At 47.9% G+C, this 12,958-nt stretch overlaps 1 protein-coding gene across 3 annotated transcripts in view; it reads right to left on the reverse strand.

Moving 5' to 3' along the window:
* The window catches only part of LOC116987999 (polycystin-1-like), an 83,149-nt gene that overhangs the window by 11,333 nt on the left and 58,858 nt on the right, over nucleotides 1-12,958 (reverse strand). For all 3 annotated transcript variants that reach the window (XM_033044384.1, XM_033044383.1, XM_033044385.1), the window contains 4 exons: nucleotides 12,269-12,381; nucleotides 8,532-8,673; nucleotides 7,734-7,859; nucleotides 2,277-2,451 (listed from right to left, as the gene is read on the reverse strand). In XM_033044384.1, coding sequence (XP_032900275.1) covers nucleotides 2,277-2,451; nucleotides 7,734-7,859; nucleotides 8,532-8,673; nucleotides 12,269-12,381 — 556 coding nt within the window. The remainder of the gene's footprint in view (nucleotides 1-2,276; nucleotides 2,452-7,733; nucleotides 7,860-8,531; nucleotides 8,674-12,268; nucleotides 12,382-12,958) is intronic.

Below are 12,958 nucleotides of genomic sequence, written 5' to 3' on the forward strand. Positions count from 1 at the left end.
CCAATTCGCGGCACACGCAGTCCATAAGCCGCTGAAAGGCCTGCGCGGCATTCTTCAACCCAAACGGCATCCGCACAAACTCGAACAGACCAAATGGTGTGATAATTGCCGTCTTCGGGATATCGTCGGGGCGGACCGGAATCTGATTGTACCCCCGCACGAGGTCCACCTTGGAAAATATGGATGCTCCAGCAAGATGGGCATTGAAGTCCTGAATGTGCGGGACCGGATACCTGTCGGGGACGGTCGCATCGTTCAGGCGACGGTAATCCCCACACGGGCGCCAGCCCCCGTTCTTCTTAGGGACCATGTGGAGCGGTGAGGCCCATGGGCTACCGGAGGGACGCACGATGCCCATCGCCTCCATCTGGCGGAACTCCTCCCGAGCTAGACGGAGCTTGTCTGGGGCGAGACGACGTGCTCGGGCGTGCACAGGCGGGCCAGTAGTGGGGATATGGTGCTCCACCCCGTGCTTCGGGGTGGAGGAGCGGAAGTGGGGTTCGAGAATGCCGGGAAAATCTGCCAGGATGCGCGCGAAAGTCGCATCCACGGATGACAGGGGGCCATCAGGGCGTACTACCGGATCGCCAGTACGGAGGAAGACCGGCTCCAGCGTGACAGAGTGCATCAGGCGCCGCCGCTTGACATCCACGAGCAGTGAATGGGCTTGAAGGAAGTCGGCGCCCAGCAGCGGCTGGGAAACGTCTGCAATGACGAACCTCCACGAAAACGAGTTGCGGCCAAAGTTGAGCGGGATGGTGCGAAACCCGTAGGTGCGAATAGCACTCCCGTTCGCCGCGGTGAGGAGGGGGCCTTGTTTGCCCGCACGGATGTCGGTAATGGAGGGAGGCAGAACACTCACTTCCGCACCAGTGTCGACGAGGAAACGTCCCCCACTGCGGCGGTCCCAAGCGAAAACGCGATGAATCGTGCCGGCCGCCGAAGGAATCTCTGACGACCGGCCCTTCAGTTTCCCGAGAACGAACAGGGTGGTCGACAAAGCCTGGCTGCAGCTCCCCAGCGGCGATGGTAATAACACCAACCAACTTTGCTGGCGTCTGGTTGAACTGCAGGCGAATTAGGCTGGTTTGAACGCCAGCGACCTCTGCTGGCATTGGTTCGAACTGCAGGCTGGCCGTGCTGGAAGGACGTGCCTGCTGTGGAATGCGCAATGGCCGCCGGATTTTGCCGCGGGGGCCGACTGGGAGCAGCGGAGACGCGGTGGATAGCGGTCCCGACCTGCTCTGAGTCTCCAAACGCCTCGGGAAGGACGTCCACTACTTCCAGGTTGTGATGGTGAGAATTCCACAGCTCGTCGGCTTGTTCACCCAGCGCCTGCATGTCGGTAAACGGATCCCTGGCGAGCTGCATGCGAATGTCGGGAGGCAGCTGCTGCAGGTAAGCATATTTAAATAAAAAACACGGCTCATGGTCCCCCATTAGGGTGAGCATGTCTTCCAGGAGGGCAGACGGCTTGCGGTCGCCCAGGCCGTCCATTCTGAAAATGCGAGCTGCCCGCTCAGCGTCACCCAGGCCAAACCTCCTGATGATAAATGCTTTAAGGCCATCATATTTGTTCGCTACCGGGGGGGCCCTGAGGAAAGGCTTAACTCGCCTCGCAGTTAGTTGGTCAAACGAGCCAACCACATAATAATATTTAGTCTCATCCTGCGTGATACCTCTCACAGCAAACTGTGCCTCTGCCAGCTGGAACCAGGTTTCGGGTTCTTCGGTCCATAGAGTTGGGAGCTTCAACGCAACGGCGTTATTCTCCATCACGATGCGTGATGAACGACGCGGGGTCACCAGTGTAGTGGCCTGGTCGAGGTCAGGAAAAGGCCGGACACCAGGCGGATTCTAAAGAAGCTTTTTAATGGTAGCAGTACGAGAACACACACACGACACCCTTATCTCCGCCCCTGGGGAGTCGTCAGGAAACCCCGTATCTCCGCCCCTGGGGAGTCGTCAGGAAACCCCGTATCTCCGCCCCTGGGGAGTCGTCAGGAAACCCCGTGGCAGACCAACGCCCCTGTCCCTCAATCGGCGAGGGGGATGATCCAAGGAGTGGCCTACCCCCCAGGGACCGCCACACTATCATGGATCCTCCTTGGAAACAACAAGAAACTGCTGCTGACATCTAATAATGAGAGTGGTGAGTGACTGAACTAAGCTAACTTCCCCTTTAGGAAGAGTCCGTTATTGGTCTTGGCTTGTTGCTTCCAAAAAATGTACAGTTTGCCCCGGTACTTTGTTAAGTGTTACAGATTGATGCTTACCATGGACACAACCAATAGGTCCAATCCCTGGGTTGATCGCAATAAAGAGAAAGGTTTAATATCTATGGTTGGTGCTATAGGTATCGCAAGTCGGAAGTCCACAACTAACTGCACCACTGCATATAAATCCACATCCCGGCTATACTGGGTGAACTCAACAACCAAGGTCTGTGTCCTGTGATGAGGAAGAAACAAAACATAAGATAGCAGAAACTGTTCACAGATTATGAGTTTTATGTATATAATTACCACATGATGGATCCGTTTATGGGAAAAATGTATGTATATGTGTATATATGTATATATACACACACACACATATATATATATAAGTATATGTATATACACACACACATATATATATGTGTATATGTATATGTAGATACACACATATATATATATACACACACATACATATACATACATTATATATATACACACACAGACACACGCAGGAAATAAGACCTGTTGATGGGGTTAGAGGAAAAGGGATGAGAGAGTGCTATTGTGGAGTATAAATGCCGCCACAACTTAGCTGACTGAAGCTTCCTTGTGAATCTGTGTAACTGAGGGAGAGGTGGCATTGTAAGGCAGGAAACTTACTCTAATATCAGCACATAATGAGGCCATTGATCCCAACATCCCAGCTGCAATGGGAACAAATCGATCGGTCCCCTTTTTCCTCTCCTTATTACCCTGAAGCCCTGCAATTTATTCTCTCACACCTGCTGATATCCCCACCCCCGACCCCGCATGGACTCTTTTTGTTATTAATCGACTCTGATGGGTAATAGCACAAAGCCAGCTAACCTACCAGCACATCTTTGGGAGGGAGAAGGAAGATGAGGCACTGGAATACGCAAACTCTGCACCGGTCGATCCCAGATCCCAGATCCCAGCACAATGGAGCCATCGCCATGCCACCCTAGTCTAAATCCATTTCTTCCTCTATTGAGTTCTACAGTCTGCATAACTCCTTGCCACCTATCCCACAGCAAACAATGGACCATTGTGGGCTCCACCTTTCCTTGATTATCATTGCTTTCTGCATATCTTCCATTCATTTGCCCTAAGTAGTGCCTATTTCCCCTGAGTCTCAGTCTGAAGAAGGGTCTCAGTCTGAAGAAGGGTCTCAGTTTGAAGAAGGGTCTCGACTCAAAACATTACTATTCCTTTTCTCCAGAAATGCTGCCTGGCCCGTTGAGTCACTCCAGCTTTTTGTGCCCGTCTTTGGTTTAAACCACCATCTGCAGTTCCTCCCTACACATCCCATGTTTAAATAACTGGTTTGGAGCCAAGTAATATTGATCAGTTCCAAACACTGCACTATTTTTAAATGGAAGGTCATTCCTCCTGGCAGTCGTGTCATGGGGCTTAGAAAATGAGGAGGTTCATGCTGGTAAAAGGTTAAATGTTTGGATTTCTCAAGGGATGGTGTAAGAGACTGAGATCTGAGATGTTGATTCGTAAGACACTCTCTTCAGTACTGGGTTAGAAGGAATTGTTCCTTTGGGAGCAGCTCTACTTAAACCAGGCTGGGACCAACATTATAGAGTCATACAGCACAGAAACAGGCCCTTCGACCCAACTTGTCCAGGCCTTGGCAAATCTTATAATTAGTCCTAGATTCAGAAGTTTGGTGTTGCAATTTTTGTGCTGAAGACAGAGCTATAGTCAATAAATAGGAGTCTGACATTGGCATCCTTGTTATCCAGATGTTCCAGGAAAGAGTGCAGGGCCAGAGAGAAAGCATCTCCTGTGCACCTGTTGTGACGGTGCAGTGGATCAAGGATGTCTGGGAGGGTGGAAGTGATGGATGCCATGACCAGCCTCTTAAAGTACTTCATAGTGGTGAATGTCAGAGCCAGCGGATGGCAGTAATTAAGGCACGCTACCTTGTGTTTCTTTCACTTGGATGATAGTGGTCGTCTAAAAGCAGGTGGGAACCTTGGATTGGATTAGGGAGAGTGCTAAAGATGTCTTTGAATACTCCTGCCAGCCAGCCGACACAGGTTTTGAGGATACAGCCGATGACTCTATCCAGGCCAGTCGCTTTCCACAAGTTCACTCTCAGGAAGGCAGGTCTGCCATCTGAGTATGAGGGTGACGTCACCCAGTGAATTATGTTATCCTCATTCACAGACCTTCTGTTCAAAACAAGCATAGAATACATGGAGATCTTTGGGGAGGAATGTTGTTGCTAGCCAGCGATTCTGCCCAGCTTTGCTCTGTAGCCCATTGTAGTGTGCAAGCCTTGCCACATAGACTTATGTCTGTGTGGTTAATTTGGGATTCTAGCTGGGTCCAGAATTATCTCATGGCATCCCTAATGGCTTTGCTAAGGTTGCACTGAGATATCTCGCACAGGTTGAGATCACCAAACTTGAATGTCTCAGACATAGACTTTGCTAGGGAGTGGATCCCAGTTCATCCATGGTTTCTGGTTAGGGAACAGTTGGATTGGCATCTTCAGCACGCAGTCCGCAACAAATTCACTGATGAAATCTGTGACAGCAGTGGCATGCTCATATAGGTTGGCTGCTGAGTCCTTGAATATGGACCAGTCTATGGATTTAAAGCAGGCATATGGGAGCTCTTCTTTTTCCTCAGACCAGCACTCTATGACTTTCTGCAGCGGATCTTCATGCCTCTGTTTCTACTTGTCAGCAGGGAATAGGTCTGATTTTCCAAAATGTCATAAAAACATAGAAACATAGAAAACAGGTGCAGGAGGAGGCCATTCGGCCCTTCATTGTGATCATGGCTGATCGTCCCCCGTCAATAACCCGTGCCTGCCTTCTCCCCATATCCCCTGACTCCACTAGCCCCTAGAGCTCTATCTAACTCTCTCTTAAATCAATCCAGTGATTTGGCCTCCACTGCCCTCTCTGGCAGGGAATTCCATAAATTCACAACTCTCTGGGTGAAAAAGTTTTTTCTCACGGTCCTCTGGGGATGAAGCAAAGGCATCTTTAATGGTTGTGCAGCATTAGTTGAGGGTATCTGGGCCTCTGATGGGACAAGAGGTTGTTGATAGTATTTGGATAACACATTCTTGAGATTGACCTATCTGAACACTTGACATCACTGGGCCTCTACTCGCTGGAGTTTAGAAGGTTGAGGGGGGACCTCATTGAAATCTACAGAATAATGAAAGGCATAGATCGAGTGAATGTGGAAAGGATGTTTCTATTAGTGGGAGAGTCTAGGACCAGAGGTTACAACCTCAGAATTAAAGTGTGTTCTTTTAGAAAGGAGGTGAGGAGGAACTTCTTTAGTCAAAGGGTAGCTAATCTGTGGAACTCATTGCCACAGAGGGCTGTGGAGGCCAAGTCAGTTGATATTTTCAAGGGAGAGATAGACAAATTCTTGGTTAGAACGGGTGCCAAGGGTTACATAGAAACATAGAAAATAGGTGCAGGAGTAGGCCATTCGGCCCTTCGAGCCTGCACCACCATTCAATATGATCATGGCTGATCATTCAACTCAGTATCCTGTACCTGCCTTCTCTCCATACCCCCTGATCCCTTTAGCCACAAGGGCCACATCTAACTCCCTCTTAAATATAGCCAATGAACTGGCCTCAACTACCTTCTGTGGCAGAGAATTCCAGAGATTCACCACTCTCTGTGTGAAAAATGTTTTTCTCATCTCGGTCCTAAAAGATTTCCCCCTTATCCTTAAACTGTGACCCCTTGTTCTGGACTTCCCCAACATCGGGAACAATCTTCCTGCATCTAGCCTGTCCAACCCCTTAAGAATTTTGTAAGTTTCTATAAGATCCCCCCTCAATCTTCTAGGGAGAAGGCAGGAAAATGGGATTAGGAGGCAGAGATCAGCCAAGATTGAATGGCAGAGTAGACTCGATGGGCCGAATGGCTTAATTCTACTCCTATAACTTATGAACTTGTGAAGTTCCTGGCGATGATGGACAAGGCTTTGGGATTCTTTTTTACAGAGCTCTTGGTAGCAGTGGATAGTACATACTGTGTAAGCTTCATGTTGGATGAGGTGGGATGTAAATTGCAGTCAGGACAGTCAACGCAAATTCCTGCGGCAGGTCGTAGGGACAGCACTTTATCATTAGATATTCTAGGACCACAACATCTGAGCACTTTCTCTCACCTTGCCAGAGGATGCCATAAGGTCCATCAGGTGAATTCAGAAGCCCTGCGATTGCATGGCAGTCACCTGAAGCAGGTGTGAGCCATGCCTCGGTAAAACAGCATACAGCAGTCTCTCAGCTCCCTGAGGTAGGAGGACCAGAGCCTCTGTGTCTGTGCTGTACAACCCTATGAGTCAATGACTGCAGATATATTGAGGATGTTCACAGAGACAGTATTTAAGTGCAGAGCTACTTAAGAATTTAAGTGCAGTCTGAATATATTGAGATAACATAAATAATTGGAGAAGCAAAACAATCCAAAACAAAAACTGAAACCGCTGGAGAAAGTTAACAAGTCAGGCGGCATTTACGGAGAGGGAGAGAAAGCATATGTTTCAAGCCAATGTTCTTTAATCTCAACCTGGAAGTCTCTTCATCTTCATCAGAACCTGAAACATTAATTGTTTCTAGCTTCACAGAGGCTGCTAACATCCTCAGAATGTTCACATTTTCTCATTTTTATTTGCAATTACAATGTTTTAAAGATATTTGGACATTGATAGGAAATGTTTGGTCCAAATGCAGGCACATGGGACTAGCTCAGGAAGGCTCCTTGGTCAGCACAGACAAGTTTGTGCAGTTTAGTTTAATTTAGAGATACAGCACGGAAACAGGCCGCTCGGCCCACGAAGTCCACACTGACCATCAATTACATGTCTCTGTGCAGTAAAACGCTACGATTCTATTTCTGACTATGCTGAAACTTAATGTTGATCCTATTCATATTAGAAGTTCAAGAGACATCATGAACCTTGGAAGAGAATAGATGTTTCATCATCGCAAATAAACCAGAATTAATGGAATCTTCTGTCTAGGGCAAAGGTTACTGAGGATGGACATGCAGAAAACTGTGAACTAATGGATTAAGAACACCTTTCCCAGACTCTGATCTGAATTATATATCCCACTGATAGATCTTTGACTATGATGTCCCTCATGCCTTACCATCAAATCTTCAGCATGGATCCCTTCCTCCAAATTACCCGTCAATTCACTAAGATTTTCATTTCCATATTCCACCCTTCCCTACTCCAGGGATGCAACCTGCAGCATTTCCACCAGTGCAGGCATTTCTCTGATGAGGAGTCCATATCCTCAATACATCCGAGCCAAAATTGGAATCTTCTAATCTGCTGCTTCCTTATACCGAGAACTTCCATCCAGAGCCCTCACCGTCATCTGCTAATTGTCTCCTGGCACCCGCTTGTGTAGTCACAGCCCCACATTTCTATGCTCTCATGATATATCAATCTACTTTTGCCCACTAGGTACGAGTTATTTCTTTCACTCACATTGCATCCATCCAGCCATCCTGGTACAAGTCCTTCAAAATTGAACTGCTTTCTTCCGAGTTATTCCCAAGTTCCAGCGTATATTGGTCACTGCTGTGGGTCTTCACCTCTCCAGTGTACCATGCACTGCAGAGCAAAGAAACAAACACTTACTACACTGCTTGTTTTCAGCCAGAATTTACAATGCCATCAATTACCCTGTCTGAACTCCCTGAGTATTCCTTAATTCTGTACACTGCGAATGGCTCGATTGTAATCATGCATTGCCTTTTCACTGGTTGGTTAGCACGCAACAAAAGCTTTTCACTGTACTTCGGTACACATGACAATAAACTAAACTGAACTGAAGCCAGTCTGCCAGCCAGTTCCCCATCCATGGCTGTACTCATCCTGCCATCCAGAGTGTGGTCCTGAGCCCCATATCTCAGTGCCGGGCACTCTCACCGCCCAGCCTGGCCTACACAGTGCCAGCCCATCCACACTGAGCCACAGAGTGGAAATGCACCAGTTTGCCAGCATACAGCACAATGCAATGGTGGATGGAGGGAGGGCGGGGGGGGGCGGGGGGGGGGGGGGGGGGGGGGAGGGAGAAGGCTTTGGCCCAGGTACCCAGCACAGCAGCACTGTCAGTAATGCACCACTCTGTTTACAATGCTACAATCATCCCTTTAATGCTTTTTCTATTAATGTGCTTCTGCAGGCATCAACTGAACTACCACTATACACCAAGAGTGACTATAAACTTTAGACAAAGCATGCTGAAAAAGCAGTACCATCAATAGTAAATGTCCCTCTTACCCTGTAAAGTTAGCAGACGAATAAGCCAAAGTGTGATTGATACTCCCATTCATTGTTTTGTTGTTTAGCGAATTATAATGGCTGCAGAAAACATCAGGATCAATGCAAGAGAATAGCCTGTAAGCCCATGGGGACCATTGACCTGAGATAGGTACATAATGGAGAATTGGATAGTTTTATTTTCATCACTGCTGAGAACTTATATTATAATGACATCGTGCTCTTGTAAAATAGAAAGAAATTGCTCAGTGGAAAATTTGTCTCATCAGGTACAGTTGTTACATTGAAATAACCTGCCTCCCAATGTATTAGTGTTTGGAATCACTGATTCCCATTCAAAGAGCCTTCTCTCATTGTCCCAAGTCACTGACAGTGGCCAAATCTATTTGACTGTAGCCTGGAACAGTATTGGGTAGGCTAATGGGACTGAAGGATGATAAATCCCCGGTGCCTGATGGACTGCATCCCAGGGTCCTCAGGGAGCTGGTTCTCGAAATAGTGGACGCATTGGTGATCATTTTCCAATGTTCAATAGGTTCAAGATCAGTTCATGTGGATTGGAGGATAGCTAATGTTATCCCACTTTTCAAGAAAGGAGCGAGAGAGAAAACGGGGAATTACAGACCAGTTAGCCTGACTTCGGTGGTGGGAAAGATGCTGGAGTCAATTATTAAAGAGGTAATAATGGGGCATTTGGTTAGCAGTAAAAGGATTAGTCCAAGTCAGCATGGATTTATGAAAGGAAAATCATGCTTGCCTAATCTTTTGGAATTTTTTGAGAATGTGAGCCAGTGGGGAGCCAGTGGATGTAGTGTATCTAGACTTTCAGAAAGCCTTTGATAAGGTCCCGCACGGGAGACTGGTGACTAAAATTAGAGCACATGGTATTGGGGGTAGGGTGTTGACGTGGATAGAAAATTGGTTGGTAGACAGAAAGCAAAGAATAGGAGTGAACGGGTCCTTTTCAGAATGGCAGGCAGTGGTGAGTGGAGTGCCGCAAGGCTCGGTGTTGGGGCCACAACTGTTTACCATATATATTAATGATTTGGAAGAGGGAATTAGGAGCAACACTAGCAAGTTTGACACAAAGCTGGGTGGCAGTGTGAACTGCGAAGATGATGTTAGGAGGTTGCAGGGTGACCTGGACAGATTGAGAGAGTGGGCAGATGTGTGGCAGATGCAGTATAATATAGAAAAATGTGAGGTTATCCATTTTTGCAGCAAAAAACAAGGGGGCAGATTATTATCTCAATGAGGTTTGATAAGGGGGAGGTACAGCGAGACCTGGGTGTCCTTGTACACCGGTCACGGAAAGTTGGCGTGCAGGTACAGCAGGCAGTGAAGAAAGCTAATGGAATGTTGGCCTTCATAACCAGAGGATTTCAGTATAGGAGTAAAGAGGTTCTTCTGCAGTTGTATAGGGCTCTGGTAAGACCACATCTGGAGTATTGTGTACAGTTTTGGTCTCCTAATTTGAGGAAGGACATCCTTGTGATTGAAGCAGTGCAGCGTAGGTTCACGAGATTGATCCCTGAGATGGCGGGACTGTCATATGAGGAAAGATTGAAAAGACGAGGCTTGTATTCACTAGAGGATCGGAGGAGGAGCCATCTTGGGGAATGGCTGCTAACCAGCAGTCGTCCGTTTAATTCGCTTTTTTAAAAAGTTTTGAGTAAGTCCTGTGTTTCGTCCGTTGGAGAAATGGACTTTTTAATGTGGGGGGTAGGGGGCAATTCTACTTCTAGGTCCCTACCTGGTCGGTGAGGCAGCTTTTTCTCCGGGCTGCCCATCGACCCGTCCTCGTGGCCTACCAGCGGGCTTGGAGCGCCGTTTCCTGGCGGGGACCGCCCAGCACCTCGGCTTCGGTGGCGGCACAGCGCTGGAGCGCTATCGCGGAGCAGAGCGGGCGATGCCTTGCCTGGGTCGCCGCGCTGGATCGCCGCGCTGGAGCTGTGACCGCCGAGATCAACACCTCCGGGCTGCGGAGCGGAGCGGGCGGCGCCGACTTTAACATCGGGAGCCTGGGTGCTCCAAACCGGCGCGGCCTTGTCGGCTTCGGAAGCCGCGGTCCCCAGTCAGGAAGCGGCCGTTCCAGGTGGTCCAGCCGCTGAGAGGACTCTCCCGACGCCAGGTCAACACCACCCGGTGAGAACGGCCAGGAACATCGGGCCTCCGTAGAGGCAATTGCGGTGGCCTCAATAGGCCTGACTTTGGGTGAACTGGGGATGGGGACTGGACATTGTGCCTTCCCTCACAGTGGTAACCATTGTGGAGGGATGATTTTTTTGTCTGTAAGTAAACCTGTTAGTCTTTGTCCAAGATGGCTGTCGGAAGGGAGAGTGGACGCTGGCACGCTTTAGCTGCCGCTGCTCTCTCTTCACACTGTGATTTTGATTTTTTTGTTTTTGGACTGAATTCTGTTTTTAATTTGTGTCTCTGTGATGTTTTTATTATTTATTTTATTCTGATTATATGTTTTATTATTCTTGTAATCTCTGTAAGGTGTCCTTGAGATTTCTGAAAGGCGCCCAAAAAATAAAATTAATTATTATTAGAGTTTAGAAGGATGAGGGGATATCTTAAAGAAACATATAAAATTATAAAAGGACTGAACAAGCTAGATGCAGGAAAAATGTTCCCAATGTTGGGCGAGTTCAGAACCAGGGGCCACAATCTTAGAATAAAGGGGAGGCCATTTAAGACTGAGGTGAGAAAAAACATTCATCCAGAGAGTTGTGAATTTGTGAAATTCCCTGCCACAGAGGGCAGTGGAGGCCAAATCACTGGATGGATTTAAGAGAGAGTTAGATAGAGCTCTAGGGACTAGTGGAATCAAGAGATTATGGGGAGAAAGCAGGCACGGGTTATTGATTGGGGACGATCAGCCATGATCACAATGAATGGCGGTGCTGGCTCAAAAAGCCGAATGGCCTCCTCCTGCACCTATTTTCTATGTTTCTATGGAGCCCTGCTCTGCCAGTGGCCGCTAACTGAGGATTTCCGGAAGCTTCCCATTGCCACCTGACTAGTTGTCCTTTGGGTGAGGTCAGTGCACCCCTGAAGTGTGAGTGGCTCTTGGATCTTCTCCCTGTCTAATCCTACAATCCTTCAAAAAAAAAATCCCCTCACTTGAAATGAATGTCCAATCTGTACCTGCATATGACCCATGAGAACCTAACTAGATTCATCTGTCTCTGCTGGCTACTTCCTCTGTAGGTTGAAGCTCCCTCTACCCCCACCCCAACCTTTCCCCACATCCCCCAGAAACAAATCTGTTCAATGCTGCCTTGCTCCATCTCACTGGAGCATGGTTGAGGTAATTCAGTTGCGCCCCAGCCAACAAAAGAACTACTTGCTGCAGTATCAGCGCACATACTTACAGTCGCTTCCTCGGTCTTAATGTTTTGTCTTCACCACTCTTTCAGATGTGCACATTAGATACCAACAAGCAATCCCATTTCCACCTCCTCATCACCCGATCCTATTACGATTACCCGGTAACCAGTACCCAGTGGGATAGTTCTGTCCCCTTACTTGCATGCTCCTGCAGCTAATAGGGTCTCCCATCTGCACTGGCAGTTACTTTGTCCAGGGACCAAGTAATATACCTCAGCTCATCACAGTTGCAGCAACCCATGTCCCAATCTTTGCAAAACGAGAAATCGCTGCAGTTCACTTCAGTTCAGCTGGAAGATATGCATCAGTCTTTAACTGGAGCAAACCCCCCATGTACTTACCCTCTTGTAACCGGACTTGTCGTAGCTGTGGAACTCCAAACAGCGTCAGCCTAGAGTTATTGTACAAGTGAGGCAGTAATGTCCTTCCTATCCACTGCCAGGTATCAGTTGGCCTGTGAACAAACTAAATCTTTGGGCACCAAATATGTGAAACTGGAACAGGAATCAGTCAATCATTTCTCATTCTTCTAAACCCAATGGGTATAGACTCAATTTACACAACTCAACATAGATTAACCCCTTCAATCCAGGAGTTAACCTCATGAGCTTTCTTTGCACTGCCTCCAATAGGTATCATTCCTTAAATATGAAGACCAAATCTTATTGGAACACTCCAGGTGCAGTCTTGGTGTCCTGTAACATTGCATCAAAACACGCAAACATATCGCAAAGGCGGGGGCCAGGGTAAGTGGGGGAGCGCTGTCTGAAATTCACACGGTGCAAAGCCAAGGTGATACAGACACACACCGCGATGAACAGGAAGGTTAAAGACGGCTAGCACAGTATACGGTAAGTCCTTTAAAGAGCGGGGAGGAGGTGGTGGGAGAAGAAAGGGGGGGGGGAGTGGAGAGGTGGGGGTGGGGGGAGAAAGAAGGAGTGGAGACACTTTTAAGAAGCCAGACAACTTTTAATAAGCCCGAGATACACAGCTGTGAAGTTTGACGTGCATTTAACATTACCGGTCGGTTT

The sequence above is a fragment of the Amblyraja radiata genome, chromosome 26 (genome assembly GCF_010909765.2).
Source record: "Amblyraja radiata isolate CabotCenter1 chromosome 26, sAmbRad1.1.pri, whole genome shotgun sequence".
Classification (NCBI taxonomy): domain Eukaryota; kingdom Metazoa; phylum Chordata; class Chondrichthyes; order Rajiformes; family Rajidae; genus Amblyraja; species Amblyraja radiata.